This window comes from Squalius cephalus, assembly GCF_949319135.1.
Source record: "Squalius cephalus genome assembly, chromosome: 2".
NCBI lineage: Eukaryota > Metazoa > Chordata > Actinopteri > Cypriniformes > Leuciscidae > Squalius > Squalius cephalus.
Genome location: NC_137123.1, coordinates 4,545,899 through 4,559,831, shown reverse-complemented (window position 1 = coordinate 4,559,831; position 13,933 = coordinate 4,545,899). Strand labels below are relative to the sequence as shown.

The 13,933-nt window shown below is 35.8% G+C and overlaps 1 protein-coding gene across 1 annotated transcript; it reads right to left on the bottom strand.

Moving 5' to 3' along the window:
• Positions 1-233: 233 nt before the first annotated feature.
• Positions 234-12,412, bottom strand: LOC307154789 (glutathione hydrolase 1 proenzyme-like; the record flags this gene model as incomplete). Its single annotated transcript, XM_079864873.1, has 6 exons — positions 234-283; positions 3,511-3,669; positions 3,857-3,946; positions 7,048-7,178; positions 7,295-7,492; positions 12,405-12,412. 6 exons carry the CDS (start codon positions 12,410-12,412, stop codon positions 234-236), a joined length of 636 nt encoding a protein of 211 aa, XP_079720999.1.
• Between the last annotated feature and the right edge of the window lie 1,521 nt (positions 12,413-13,933).

Genomic DNA, 13,933 nt, shown 5'->3' with positions numbered 1-13,933 from the left:
GTGATCCAAATTGTCTGTGTGCTGATTTGCAGCGAAAAGAAGGAAGAAAGAAAAAAACAGATTATGCAGGAGGGAATGGTTGAGGAGACGAGGGGAGCAAGGATTGTGTTTCTGCAAAGAGAGTCGGGGTAAATAAATAATTTTGCAATGTGCTGATGTTCAAGCAAATGGTTCTGCTTTGTTTCTGTTTGATATAATTGTAAATATATTTATTAAAACACTGATATTCTGGTCTATAACTCCTCCTCGAACTTCCCGCTGTCCTGTATCTTGCTCTCATTGGCTGCAGTAGTTTTCAGTCAGAACACATTCACACAACAGGATTTTAAACACATTCACACAACAGGATTTTGAACACATTCACACAACAGGATTTTAAACACATTCACACAACAGGATTTTGAACACATTCACACAACAGGATTTTGAACACATTCACACAACAGGATTTTGAACACATTCACACAACAGGATTTTAAACACATTCACACAACAGGATTTTGAACACATTCACACAACAGGATTTTAAACACATTCACACAACAGGATTTTGAACACATTCACACAACAGGATTTTAAACACATTCACACAACAGGATTTTGAACACATTCACACAACAGGATTTTAAACACATTCACACAACAGGATTTTGAACACATTCACACAACAGGATTTTAAACACATTCACACAACAGGATTTTGAACACATTCACACAACAGGATTTTAAACACATTCACACAACAGGATTTTGAACACATTCACACAGCAGGATTCTCTCAGATCAAGTTTTGATCATTCACACTGTGTGAAATTTTTTAGTGATTGTCACTCCGTGAATGAGCACTGACTAGCCTATGATTTCGGGCATTTGTCGAGGATCTCGCAAAACCGGTTGGCGAGTGAAAATCGTGCCTAAAATCGTGTAGTGTGAACTCGACATTAGATGAATAAAGTCAAATTTAAGCATGAAATAACCTGCAGCCTTGATATCATCCACTATAGTCTGAGTTAATGACCCATTATAAAAGACATCTGCTTTTCCTTTTGCGATCTTCTCATATGTGACAGCTAGTTCAGGAAAACTTATATTGTCATTTTCCTTCAAGAGTGTTTTATTATCTGATTTATTGCAAAATACTTCACTGGAAAGAAGAAAAAGAAGAACAGAAGATAATTCCATAAATTAAAAGGCTAATGCTTTAGGGAACATGCTGTAAGTAGAGATATATAATATTATAATAGTGTCAGATCTGTGTTGTAGTGTCACTGGTGGCTGTTGCAAGGAAGCACACAGCGAATGAGAACACCAGGAAATAGTCTTAAATCCAACAATAAAAGCAAAAACACAGAAAAACAACCACTCAGTGCTGACAAGAAAGAACAAAGAACTGAACAAAACAGGGAATACTTATACCAGAACTAAACGAGGGAACTAATGAGTTAATTAACGAACAACAGGTGAACTGAATGAAACTGACACAAACTAGAAAATATGTCAAGTGAAGAACAAACACAATGAAACAGAGCATTCTCCTGACAGTACACAGCAAAATCCCCAGTGTTAAATTAACACTCCTCAGTGTTTATATGTGTCCACACTACAGGGTGTTAAAAATTAACACTGAAGCAGTGTTGAAGTTAATGAGTTAATTAAGTTAACACTGAAGCAGTGGTGAAGTTAATGAGATAATTATAATACACTGAAGCAGTGTTGAAGTTAATGCGATAATTAAGTGATTAATTAAGTGATGATTGGCCATTAGTGGTGACACCTGATGATAACAAGCAGACTCACTGAAGGAAAGAGAAACACAAGAACAGAAAAAAGAGAAACACAAGAACTACTGACTTTGAACCATTATTGCACTTATTATTTTACCAGTTTGACTTTATTTCTGTCATACATCTACACACGGTCTTATTTAGATTTAACAGAAGGTTAGATGGTAATGTTTTATGGAATGTTTCGTTTCATGTCACCATTATGGTGGTCAGTGGTTGCTTTAGTTGGGCTCTTGACCCTTTACTTTGTAACATTAGTATTTCTCTGGCTGCTCCAACTCTGTGTTTATAGAGCATATGTGTTGTGGCAAGAGTAACTATGATTTGGGCTGTGTTTCCTGAAAACATCACAAGCCTAATTTGATCGTACAGACCATATGTTGCAGTTGGTCTGCAATCAAGTTAAGTTTAAGATGCTTTTGAAAAAGCAGCCCTGGTTATGTTTCAATGATGAAATTACTAGTGACCTGATTCAATGATGTCACCCAGCATTATAAACTAATTATCTAATTGTTTTATTAATTTTTCTCTACAGTAGTTACTTCCAGCAATGTTTTAATGATCTGAAGGATTTAAAATCACACACAGACATCAAGAATCTACATATGAATCTCAACAATGGTGACAATCAAACAAATGCTTAATGTTGCAGTGCATGATGGGAGCCACCAATCAGAACGCATCAATGGCTGACATCATGCATTGCAGCATGAATAAATTATGCAGCTGAATTGTCCTGTAATTTTCATTGTTTTTTTCTGTTTGCTTTTATTTTGCTATTGTTTTGTTCTGACTTTAGTAGCTTGTTTTGTGATGTTCAGAGTTGATCTGTTCGTCACTAGTTTGTTTATCGTCACCATTGTTGAGATTCATATGCTGATACTTGATGTCTGTGTTTTTAAACACAATAACTTCTTTGCTCAAAGTATTTTCAAAATTTTTGATATTGCTGTTGGATCTCAAACTATAGAATCTCAGAGCTACAACCACCAATACTAAAACAAGACATCAAGCATATAGTCAAAAATTTAGACTCTCACATCAGTGAATCAGGACACTACACGATGATAATGTTTTTATCATCAAAACATATTGTGAGCAGGTCATGTTTTCTCTTGCAATAACAAATGTGTTTTATAAACACTGAGTTGTAGCAATCAGAGAAAAACTTAAAAAATGAAAAGTGTCAAGAGCCCAACTAAAGCAAACACTGACCACCAAAATGGTAACTTGAAAAGAAAAATTCCATAAAATATTACCGTCTAAACTTCTGTTGACTCTCAAGAACTTTTGTCGATGTATGACAGAAATAAAGTCAAACTGGTAATAATAAGTGCAACAATGTGTAATGACTCGAAGTCAGTAGTTCTTGTGTTTCTCTTTCCGTCAATGATTCTGCTTATTATCATCAGGTGTCACCACTAATGGCCAATCATCACTTAATTAATCACTTAATTGTTGCATTAACTTCAACACTACTTCAGTGTTAACTTAATTATCTCATTAACTTCAACACTGCTTCAGTGTTAATTTTTAACACCCTGTAGTGTGGACACATATAAACACTGAGGAGTGTTAATTTAACACTGGGGATTTTGCTGTGTAGGATATTTGCCATTGAGAAAGTTTTTTTTTTTTTTTTTTTTTTTTGTGGAAAATTAGTTTTACGGTTGTTCACAGTTCACATATTCTTACCACAATGCTGTATTATTCAGAATTATTTCACTAGTCTCCATGATGGCATCAGCCAAGGCCTTGCCAATCCGAAAACCCTCCTTTGTCAGATTTATACTGGGCTCAAACAGCTCCTTCCATGGCAGTCTCCCGTGATTCCTGTGTGCCTCCCAATAACCACGCAGTTCTCCTGGCACAGCGATATACAACCCTGGCATGAGATTCATATAAAACAGACAAGTCAAGTCATTCAATGGCCAAACGGGCAAGAAAAAAAGAAAAGAATCAGAGACATACCTTAGCTGTTTTAATGTGTGGACGAATGTGCTTATACTGAATCTGCTTTAAAACCGTAATGGAGGCTGGATTTGGAGATATGTAGATTTATGGTGGTTTACCTGATATTGCATTATCGGGGTCACTGCCAAACATGTTCTGTGAAGCATTCATTGGAGCGGTTTCTCTGGCATTAATTGTCTCCACCTTTCCTGAAGGTAAAAGCATGAAACTTTGAATTTAACACAAAGATGGGGCCCAGTGGTCAGAGGTTGCAGTGATTCGGCCAGATAGGACACTGAAGAATTTAAGAACTTGAGATCTTTAATAGCAAGCTGTGGGTGCAGCTTAGAAAGGGCTGTCATATACAGTATGTTGCAGGAAGCCACTTCTTTAATGATTCATCGTATCTGCTTGAATTGTATCTGCTGAATGGCAAATAACATCTGCATCACCTTAAAGGGGCATTCCACCCATTTGAACATTGTTTTTTATTTAAAGTGGGTCATATATGTAGTCGAAATGTAAAATAAATTTTTAATTTGGTGCCTTCGTGACCGAGGAAAGACAAAAAATAACTTCAGGACTAGGGCTGGGCGATTTAAATCGCGATATTGTTATGCGCATCTCGTCAGTAAAGCCGGTTCCTTGATTAGTAGTAAATCGCCATCACCTGCTTTCAGATGAAGCGGCATTTACTACACAGAGCCGTAATTAACTGACAAGCTGAGCCATATCGCATTAATATCGCGGACGTATCGCCAGCAATAATTAATGCGATATGGCTTAGCTTGTCAGTTAACTACGGCTCTTTGTGCACAGCAAAAACTCCAGTGTTAAATTAACACTCCTGGTAGTGTATGAGTCCACATTCAAGAGTGATTAAGTTAATGAGATAATTAAGTGATTAATTTAGTGATGATTGACCATTATTGAAGACACCTGATGTTAACAAGCAGAATCACTGAAGGAGAAAATCACAAATTGTAAGTTACCGTTATGGCGATCAATGGTTGCTTTAGTTGGACTCTTGACCCATATATTATTAACTTTAGATATTGTTTGTCTGTTGTTTCTGAATTATAATCACCAGTTGAACAAAGAAAAAAGTGATCTGATGGTGTTGGTTATGTTATGACAATCATCATTTGAACTTGATCACTGAACTCATTAAAATCCTTCTTTCTGACTTCGATGTATGTTGTTTGTTAGTGAATCTGCATAAATGCCCAGAATTGTTTATATAATATAAAAGATTTCTTAAAAGTTGTTTAAAAAATAAAATCATTCTTTTAGGCACACACAGATGTCAAGATTCAGTCTATGCATCTCAACAATGGTGAGGAGCAGAATATTCAATTAGGAAAAGTAAATTACATAGACAATTCAGATCATAATTTATTCATACCGCAATGCATGATGGGAGCCATTAATGAGTTGTGATTGGTGGTAGCCACTGCAACATGCTTTATTATTGTCACCATTGTTGAGATTCACAGGCTGATTGTTGATGTCTGTGTTTTAAATGAAATATCTGAATGTCTTTTGATCAGAACAGTGTTTATTAAATATTTTGAATTATAAGTAAAGTACTGATAATCATAGGCTGAAGAATCACTAAACTGCAGCTAACAAGTTAAACCAAACTATCTCAATAAGTTTCGTTTTTCAGATCACAGCATGATTATGTCAAAACATAAACAACACTATAAGATAACATTTTACTTTGTTCATTTAACTGTTATAAATCAATAACAGCAGACAAACAACAGTAAATATTAAAATAAATATATAAGGCTCAAGAGCCCAACTAAAGCAAACAATCATCACAATAATGGTAACTTACAATTTGTGATTCTCTCCTTCAGTGATTCTGCTTGTTAACATCAGGTGTCTACAATAATGCTCAATAATCACTTAATTAATCTCTTAATTATCTCATTAACTTTAACACTCTTGAGTGTGGACTCATATACACTCACAGCCCCAGGAGTGTTAATTTAACACCGCTCCATCTGAAAGCAGGTGATGGCGATTTACTAGTAATCAAAGGAACCGGCTTTACTGATGAGATGCGCCTAACAATATCGCGCGATATATCGCCCAGCCCTATTCAGGACGCATTTGTATGAAAGACAACAACTCCCACAATGCACCACATTGCACAGCTACAGAGATAAGCCACTCCCACTAATCCAGAAAGCGCATATCTGCCTATAAGAGAAATCACTCTTCCATCTACAAGGCTAGCTACCACCAGAGCTTGAAATTCATTTCACATTCACACAAAATGTCTAGTTAGTTGGCGAACTCATTAGTGCATTACTCCTCGTTTGTATTTCTTTCGAAAAGGTGAATTATTGCATGGTACCTGGATGTTCAGTCAGAACATATGCGGTGCGAAACTAGGATAGTTCTCAACACAAACGTCCGTGTCCTCGTCTGATTCAGAGATTTCGTCCAGGAGAAATTGTCATCGTTGAAATTCTTTGCCGCAGACGGACTCTATCTCTGTGTTCGTAGCGGTTCGTAGTTGCATAGTGAGATCACCGGCGCCACCAGTCCGCCCTAACTCGAGCCAGTCCGGGCTCCTCGTCCGCGGCAGGCAGGTCTTCTGCCTCGGCTGCTCTTCGCTATAATGCGGCTTGTAAAGGTAGCCACAAACACCTGATTCAAGCATCAGACTTCCAAAATCCTCTTCTTCTATATTGAGCACTCTCCTCCGCTATTGTCATTACTTTACATCTGTCTCCACAGCGCCTGTTAGCTTAGCTTCAAACAAGATGGAGGATATTGCTTTCAGTTTCAGAGAGTAAAGTCCCACCCACTGATCTGTAATAGGTCTGTAGCGTGAGCGGGTCCCGCCCCCTGGGAAAGATGAGGAACTAGTGCTTGTAGTCTCAACAGAAATACCCCCCCCCCTTACACTTCCTCCGACAATGACGCAAAATGACGATTTTTGCGTCATTGTAGGAGGAAGTGTAAGAGGTAAATAACGGATTTCTCCCGTCTCAGGGGAAAATGAGAGAGTGTTGCACGACCATTCAATAGTATGACTCGGTTTCTAACAATGCAAAGCTTAATGCAAATGGGTGGAGTGTCCCTTTAAGTTTGTTTAACTAAGGGCTCTATTTTTCAGCTCAGCCCAAGACAATCTTCAGATACTGCACATTAGAAAACATTTTGTAGCTCAAGGTGTGCTTTATAAAGATGAACACTCATAGGAGGTATGTTTTGTGTTTCTTGATATGTAGCCGTTGTGGGAGATTGTTGTGGGAGTTTGATTTAAGTCTCTCAAAGCCTATATCTGTACCTGTTGATGCATTGTATATGGTGAAAACCACTCCTCCTCCGATGCCCATGCTGTGGGGATTAACCACACTCAGACACAGCAGAGCAGCAATAGCAGCATCAACTACTGAACCGTTACGCTCCAACATGTCCCTGCAAACACAAAAAGCTCTGTGTAAAGTCAAGTGAACTTCATATTATTAATGCAGACTAGGGTTGCAAAATTTCTCCCAGAAACATAAATGTGTCTCTTTGTAATTGTTCTGTACCTCCCGATCTCAGAGCATTTCTCAGCATCCGTTGCCACTGCTGCTCTATCATAGCAATTAACAGAGCAATTCCCAGCATCCGCTGCTCTATCATAGCAATTAACAGTGGATGTCGGAGTGGGTCTCTTAGTGAGTGTCAGAGAGAGTGTCAGAATGAGCACCAGTAAAACCACTGCAACCACGATGGCAAACCAATATCTGAAAGTAAACCACCAGAGGACAGTTTGAGAAGTTTCATATTTATTCATTACACACAAAAACAAAACAAAAAATCAAATGTTTTGTGGTATCATTTTATATATTTTGTAGGCTGAGCTTCGCTTATCTCTTACTTATATTATCAACTGGCATACCTGACCAAATCATGTCATAATTTTCACCATCAAAACATCACCAAATATTGTCAAATTATTCAATGACAATAGATCCTGTTATCATGGAATACACTACATCCTGAACCTCTACAACTCTGAGAACTGCTAGATCAACTTTTACAGTTTACTATATTAAAAATCTGAACCTCTGCTGCCACTGCTGTCTGCTGCTGTACGATAATCAAAACCATTGCAATAACAAATGCGACCAATAGATATATATGAGTATGTTTAAGATATTTGATATTTATCATCTATTAATAATGAATTACCTTTTTATGGTCAGAAATGAGTTTAGTGAATCATTAAAATAATCATCTTTGTTTCTGGCTACCTTTGTTGTTCAAAAATCACTAACTCACGTAAAAAAAGCCAAGAGTCAAACTGCCCAACTAAAAGAAAAACTGATCACCATAATGGTGACCAAACGTTTTCAATAAAACATCAACATCTAAACCTCTGTTAATTCAATTCAATCTGGTTAGCAGAGGTGGGAGTAAGTCACTAAATTCAAGTCTCAAGTCAAGTCCAAGTCTTAACATTGCAAGTCAAAGTCAAGCCAAGTCATTCTGTTGTAAGGGTCAAGTCAAATCAAGTCAAGTCAAGTCAAGTCATACTCTTTGTCAAGTCAAGTCAAGTCGCAACTTAGTCATCAAGTCATACCAAGTCACACACAGCCTCGTTTTACACATTTTTTAACTCTGGGACTTTTATTTCTTATTTAGACACAGAGGGCTGATGGGTAAAAAAAAATAAAAATAAAAAAATAACTTGTGTGTAATAAATAAAATATTGTTAAGAAGCACATTAAATGCTCTAAAATAAAAATGAATTAAATGAACACAAGTAAACAAGAATTAATCAAACTTTTCCCATCTTGTGCTAGCCCTACATAGTTATTTTGCTGTGATGTCCTCTATGAAAGTGTAAACGAAACAAAAACATTAAAAATTTCAATTTAATCCAATTAGGCCAACGTGAACACACTCAAAAAAAAAAAAATGTCTAAACCTAAGATTTATGTATTTAAATTGCATATAGAATTTCCATCCATTTGGATTACATAGTTTTAACATAAACCAATTAATAATCTGAATGTAATTCATATTTTTAAGTAGGGCTGGGAGATATATCGCACGATATTGTTATGCGCATCTCGTCAGTAAAGCCGGTTCCCTTGATTAGTAGTAAATCACCATCACCTGCTTTCAGATGGAGCGGCATTTACTACACAGCAAAAACTCCAGTGTTAAATTAACACTCAAGCGTGTTAAAGTTAACAAGATAATTAAGTGATTAATTTAATGATGCTTGAGCATTATTGAAGACACCTGATGTTAACAAGCAGAATCACTGAAGGAGAAAATCACAAATTGTAAGTTACCGTTTTGGCGATCAGTGTTTGCTTTAGTTGGGCTCTTGACCTTTATACATTCACTTTAAATTTTGTTTGTCTGCTGTTATTGATTTATAACAGTCAAATGAACAAAGAAAAGTGTGATCTGATAGTGTTGGTTATGTTTTGACATAATCATGCTGTGATCTAAAAAATGAAACTTATTGAGATAGTTTGGTTTACCTTGTTAGCAGCAGCTTTACGAGTCTACAGCATATGATTATCAGTATATTTCTTTTAACCCATAATATATAATAAACATTGTTCTGGTCAAAATACTTTCAAATTTTTTTTAGAAACACAGACATCAATAATCAGCCTGTGAATCTCAACAATGGTGACAATAATAAAGCATGTTGCAGTGGCTGCCACCAATCACAACTCATTAATGGCTCCCATCATGCATTGCGGTATGAATAAATTATGATCTGAATTGCCTATGTAATTTACTTTTCCTAATTGAATATTCTGCTCGTCACCATTGTTGAGATGCATAGACTGAATCTTGACATCTGTGTGTGCCTAAAAGAAAGATTTTTTATTTTTTTTAAACAACTTTTAAGAAATCCTTTATATTACATCTAAAATTCTGGATATTTATGCAGAAAAACAGTTATTCTGTGGTCAACAACATAAATTTAAGTCACAAATAAGCAAATAAGGAGTTCATTGATCAAGCTCAAATGATGATTGTCGTTATATAACCAACATCATCAGATTACTTTATTCTTTGTTCATCTGGCAGTTATAATTCAGATACAGCAGACAAACAAAATCTGAAGTAAACATATAATGGTCTAGTCAAGTCAAGTCAAGTCATCTTCATTTATATAGCGCTTTTAACAATGTAGATTGTCTCAAAGCAGCTTTACAGAGATAAGCGTATAATTTAAGGCAACAGAGATTGTTTCGGCTGTACAGCAGAGTTAAGTTATTTCCATCTAAAGTTAGTTTTAATTGATTTGCTTCCGTCGCAATGATCATTTGTTATTAAATTAGGGGCCGCTAAGACGACACCATTCTCTCTACACAGACTTTAAATGCGAACCTGTGAGAAACACTGATGGCGTTCACATGCGCATTTAGAATGGGTTCTATAGTTATGTGCGTTTGAATATACGCAGGTTTGGAATTCCCTACAAGCCAAGCCTAAACAGAATACTTGTCTTTCCTTATAAATTTTGATAAGGAATTTTATTTTATTTGTTGCTTTGGGGTAGGACCGCGAGGTCCAGCTAAAGAGTCCAACTAAAGCAACTACCCATCACAATAATGGTAACTTACAATTTGTGATTTTCTCCTTCAGTGATTCTGCTTGTTAACATCAGGTGTCTTCAATAATGTTCAATCATCACTAAATTAATCACTTAATTATCTCATTAACTTAAACACTCTTGAGTGTGGACTCATACACTCCCAGGAGTGTTAATTTGACACAGGAGTTTTTGCTAGGGCTGGGCGATTTAAATCGTGAGATTGTTATGCGCATCTCGTCAGTAAAGCCGGTTCCTTGATTAGTAGTAAATCACCATCACCTGCTTTCAGATGAAGCGGCATTTAGGGCTGAGGAAATAATTAAGTGATTAATTTAGTGATGATTGAGCATTATTGAAGACATCTGATGTTAACAAGCAGAATCACTGAAGAAGAAAATCACAAATTGTAAGTTACCATTAAGGTGATGGGTGTTTGCTTTAGTTGGGCTCTAGACCATTATATGATTACTTTAATATTTAGCCTACTGTTGTTCGTCTGCTGTTATTGATTTATAACAGTTAACTGAACAAAGTAAAATGTTATCTTATAGTGTTGGCTACGTTTTGACATAATCATGCTGTGATCTGAAAAAGGAAACATATTGAGATAGTTTGGCTTAACTTGTTAGCAGCAGTTTTGTGATTCTTCAGCCTATGATTATCAGTACTTTACTTATAATTCAAATTTAATAACCATTGTTCTGATCAAAAAGACTTTCAGACATATTCATTTAAAACACAGACATCAATAATCAGCCTGTGAATCTCAACAATGGTGACAATAATAAAGCATGTTGCAGTGGCTGCCACCAATCACAACTCATTAATGGCTCCCATCATGCATTGCGGTATGAATAAATTATGATCTGAATTGTCTATGTAATTTACTTTTCCTCATTGAATATTCTGCTCCTCACCATTGTTGAGATGCATAGACTAAATCTTGACATCTGTGTGTGCCTAAAAGAATGATTTTTCTTAAACATCTTTTAAGAAATCCTTTAAATTACATAAAAAATTCTGGCCATTTATTCAGATTCACAGTTATGCTGTAACTAACAACATAAATCGAAGTCAGAAAGAAGGATTTTAATGAGTTCAGTGAACAAGTTCAAATGATGATTATCATAATATAACCAACACCATCAGATCACTTTTTATTCTTTGTTCAACTGGCAGTTTTAACTCAGACATAACAGCCAAACAAAATCTAAAGTACACATAAAAGGGTCAGAGCCCAACTAAAGCAAACACCCATCACCTTAATGGTAACTTACAATTTGCGATTTTCTCCTTCAGCGATTCTACTTGTTAACATCAGGTGTCTTCAATAATGCTCAATCATGACTAAATTAATCACTTAATTATCTCATTAACTTAAACACTCTTGAGTGTGGACTCATACACTCCCAGGAGTGTTAATTTAACACTGGATGTTTCGCTGTGTACAAAGAGCCGTAGTTAACTGACAAGCTGAGCCATATCGCATTAAATATCGCTGGCGATACGTCCGCGATATTAATGTGATATGGCTCAGCTTGTCAGTTAACTACGGCTCTTTGTAGTAAATGCCGCTTCATCTGAAAGCAGGTGATGGCGATTTACTACTAATCAAGGAACCGGCTTTACTGATGAGATGCGCATAACAATATCTTGCGATATATCTCCCAGCTCTATTTTTAAGTCATATATAAATGAAACAGATAAGATTTATGTAATAGTACACAGAAAAACGCCCATGTTAAATTAACACTTCTCAGTGTTCATATGTGTGCACACTACAGAGTTAAAGTACCATTGAAGCAGTGTTGAAGTTAATGAGATAATTAAGTGGTGATTGAGCATTAATTATGAACACCTGCTGTTAACAAGCAGAATCACTGAAGAACAGAGAAACACAAGAACTACAACTGACTTCAGCCACAGCCTTAGATGAAATCAACTGAAGAGAAAAGAAGACATTAATCTGTGAAGATCTCAGCAGAGGAGGATTAAACAACTCAAACAGCATTACCAGCTTCACTTATTACTAACCAGATTGACTTATGGCAGGACTTTTACTCTTTGGCCCCTGGATTACCCACCTCTGCATTTTAACATTGTTTTTTTTTTCTCTGACTGTTTAGCATGCCACATTTGTTTTAGCAAAATATATTTCTGAGAAGTACTTAAAAAGTAGACTGAATGTATACCTTATTATTAGTTTAAAAGAAGTATATTAATGGCACACTTGAATAAACTTCTTTTCGTAAGCGGAAGCATGTGTTGATTTTCATTTGAATCCTCTATTAAAGCAAACATTAATGTAGGCTTGTTTCAACAGGGTTGGAATTGATCAATATTAATATAAAAATGGAAAGAAATTGACATATTGGTAGGGGTTTCACATGAAAAAAAAATCTAAATAAACTAAATCAAATGAAATTTGCAAACAAAATACTTCTTATCCATGATGTCCTAAAACTGATTTTCTCTTCTTGTATAGATGGATTTATACATGTAGAAAAGTGGACTGGACTGATGTAATCTGTAGAATAAAAAAAAAAAAAAACCAAGGGTTTTAAATCAATAAAAAAATTAAAACTAAAATTAAAATTAGATAGTGATTGACCAGACAAACAAGATTGTTCTTCATATTTGTGTAACCTGTAATTAAACCCTGTTTTGAGATTTTAAAAGTTAAACAAATGTAATCTCACCACATTCTACCTGTTATTCTAGAACAATGCATTTCTAAAATAAAAGTTTGACTAAACAATAGTATGTGTTATAAGAACATATTTGTGTGAGACAGCGGTATCTGTTACATACAGTTAGGAAATATTTTAGCAATATATCTCAACAAGCTACACAAACAAACAGTAATATATGTAGAAGCTGATATATCTTACTGGTGTATTTTGTATCCCAATGATCTTTAAGTCAAAGTGTTGTAATCCATGTAGAGCAGAAATAACAAGAGGACAGGTAGACTTCCTCCACAGGCTATGTATTTGTATAAATTTGTATAAATTATGACCTATCCGGTTTGTGCAGTCTAATCCTGTTTGAAAAGTAAAAGACAACAGACTTATAAAAAAGGTTTCACTTGTGTTCTAGCAAGTGTAACCCACTTCAGAGTATGTACACCCTAGGTTCGTAGGAGCTGAGAAGTACAGTAATAACCATGCAACACAGGTGTAACGTTTGACGTGTAAACTTTTAGTTCAACAAAATGTTTCAACACTTCACAACAATTTTTGTTCACAATACCTATGGGCCCAAAATAAATTTAGAATAAAATAAAATAAAATGTCCTTTCTTTGTTGAAAATGTTCCTTGGAAATTTTCCTTAGGAATTCCAAAGTTAAATCCAGAATTCAAGTCAGTTAGTCAAGGGAAATAGTCAAAGTCAAGGGAAAATCTCGTTGGTGCCGGTTAGTTGAACTGACACAATCCTACCACAGGCTTCCTGAATGCTGTGGTGGAGATTCACGGCTCATTGGGAAGGCTCGCCATCTATGGATCAATGGTTCACCTGGTATAATTCAAGGACTGGAGCTTCTGGAATTTCTGCTCACCTCATCAAAAAAAGTAGCCTGACTACGTCAGACTTCTTACTTCCGCTCAATTT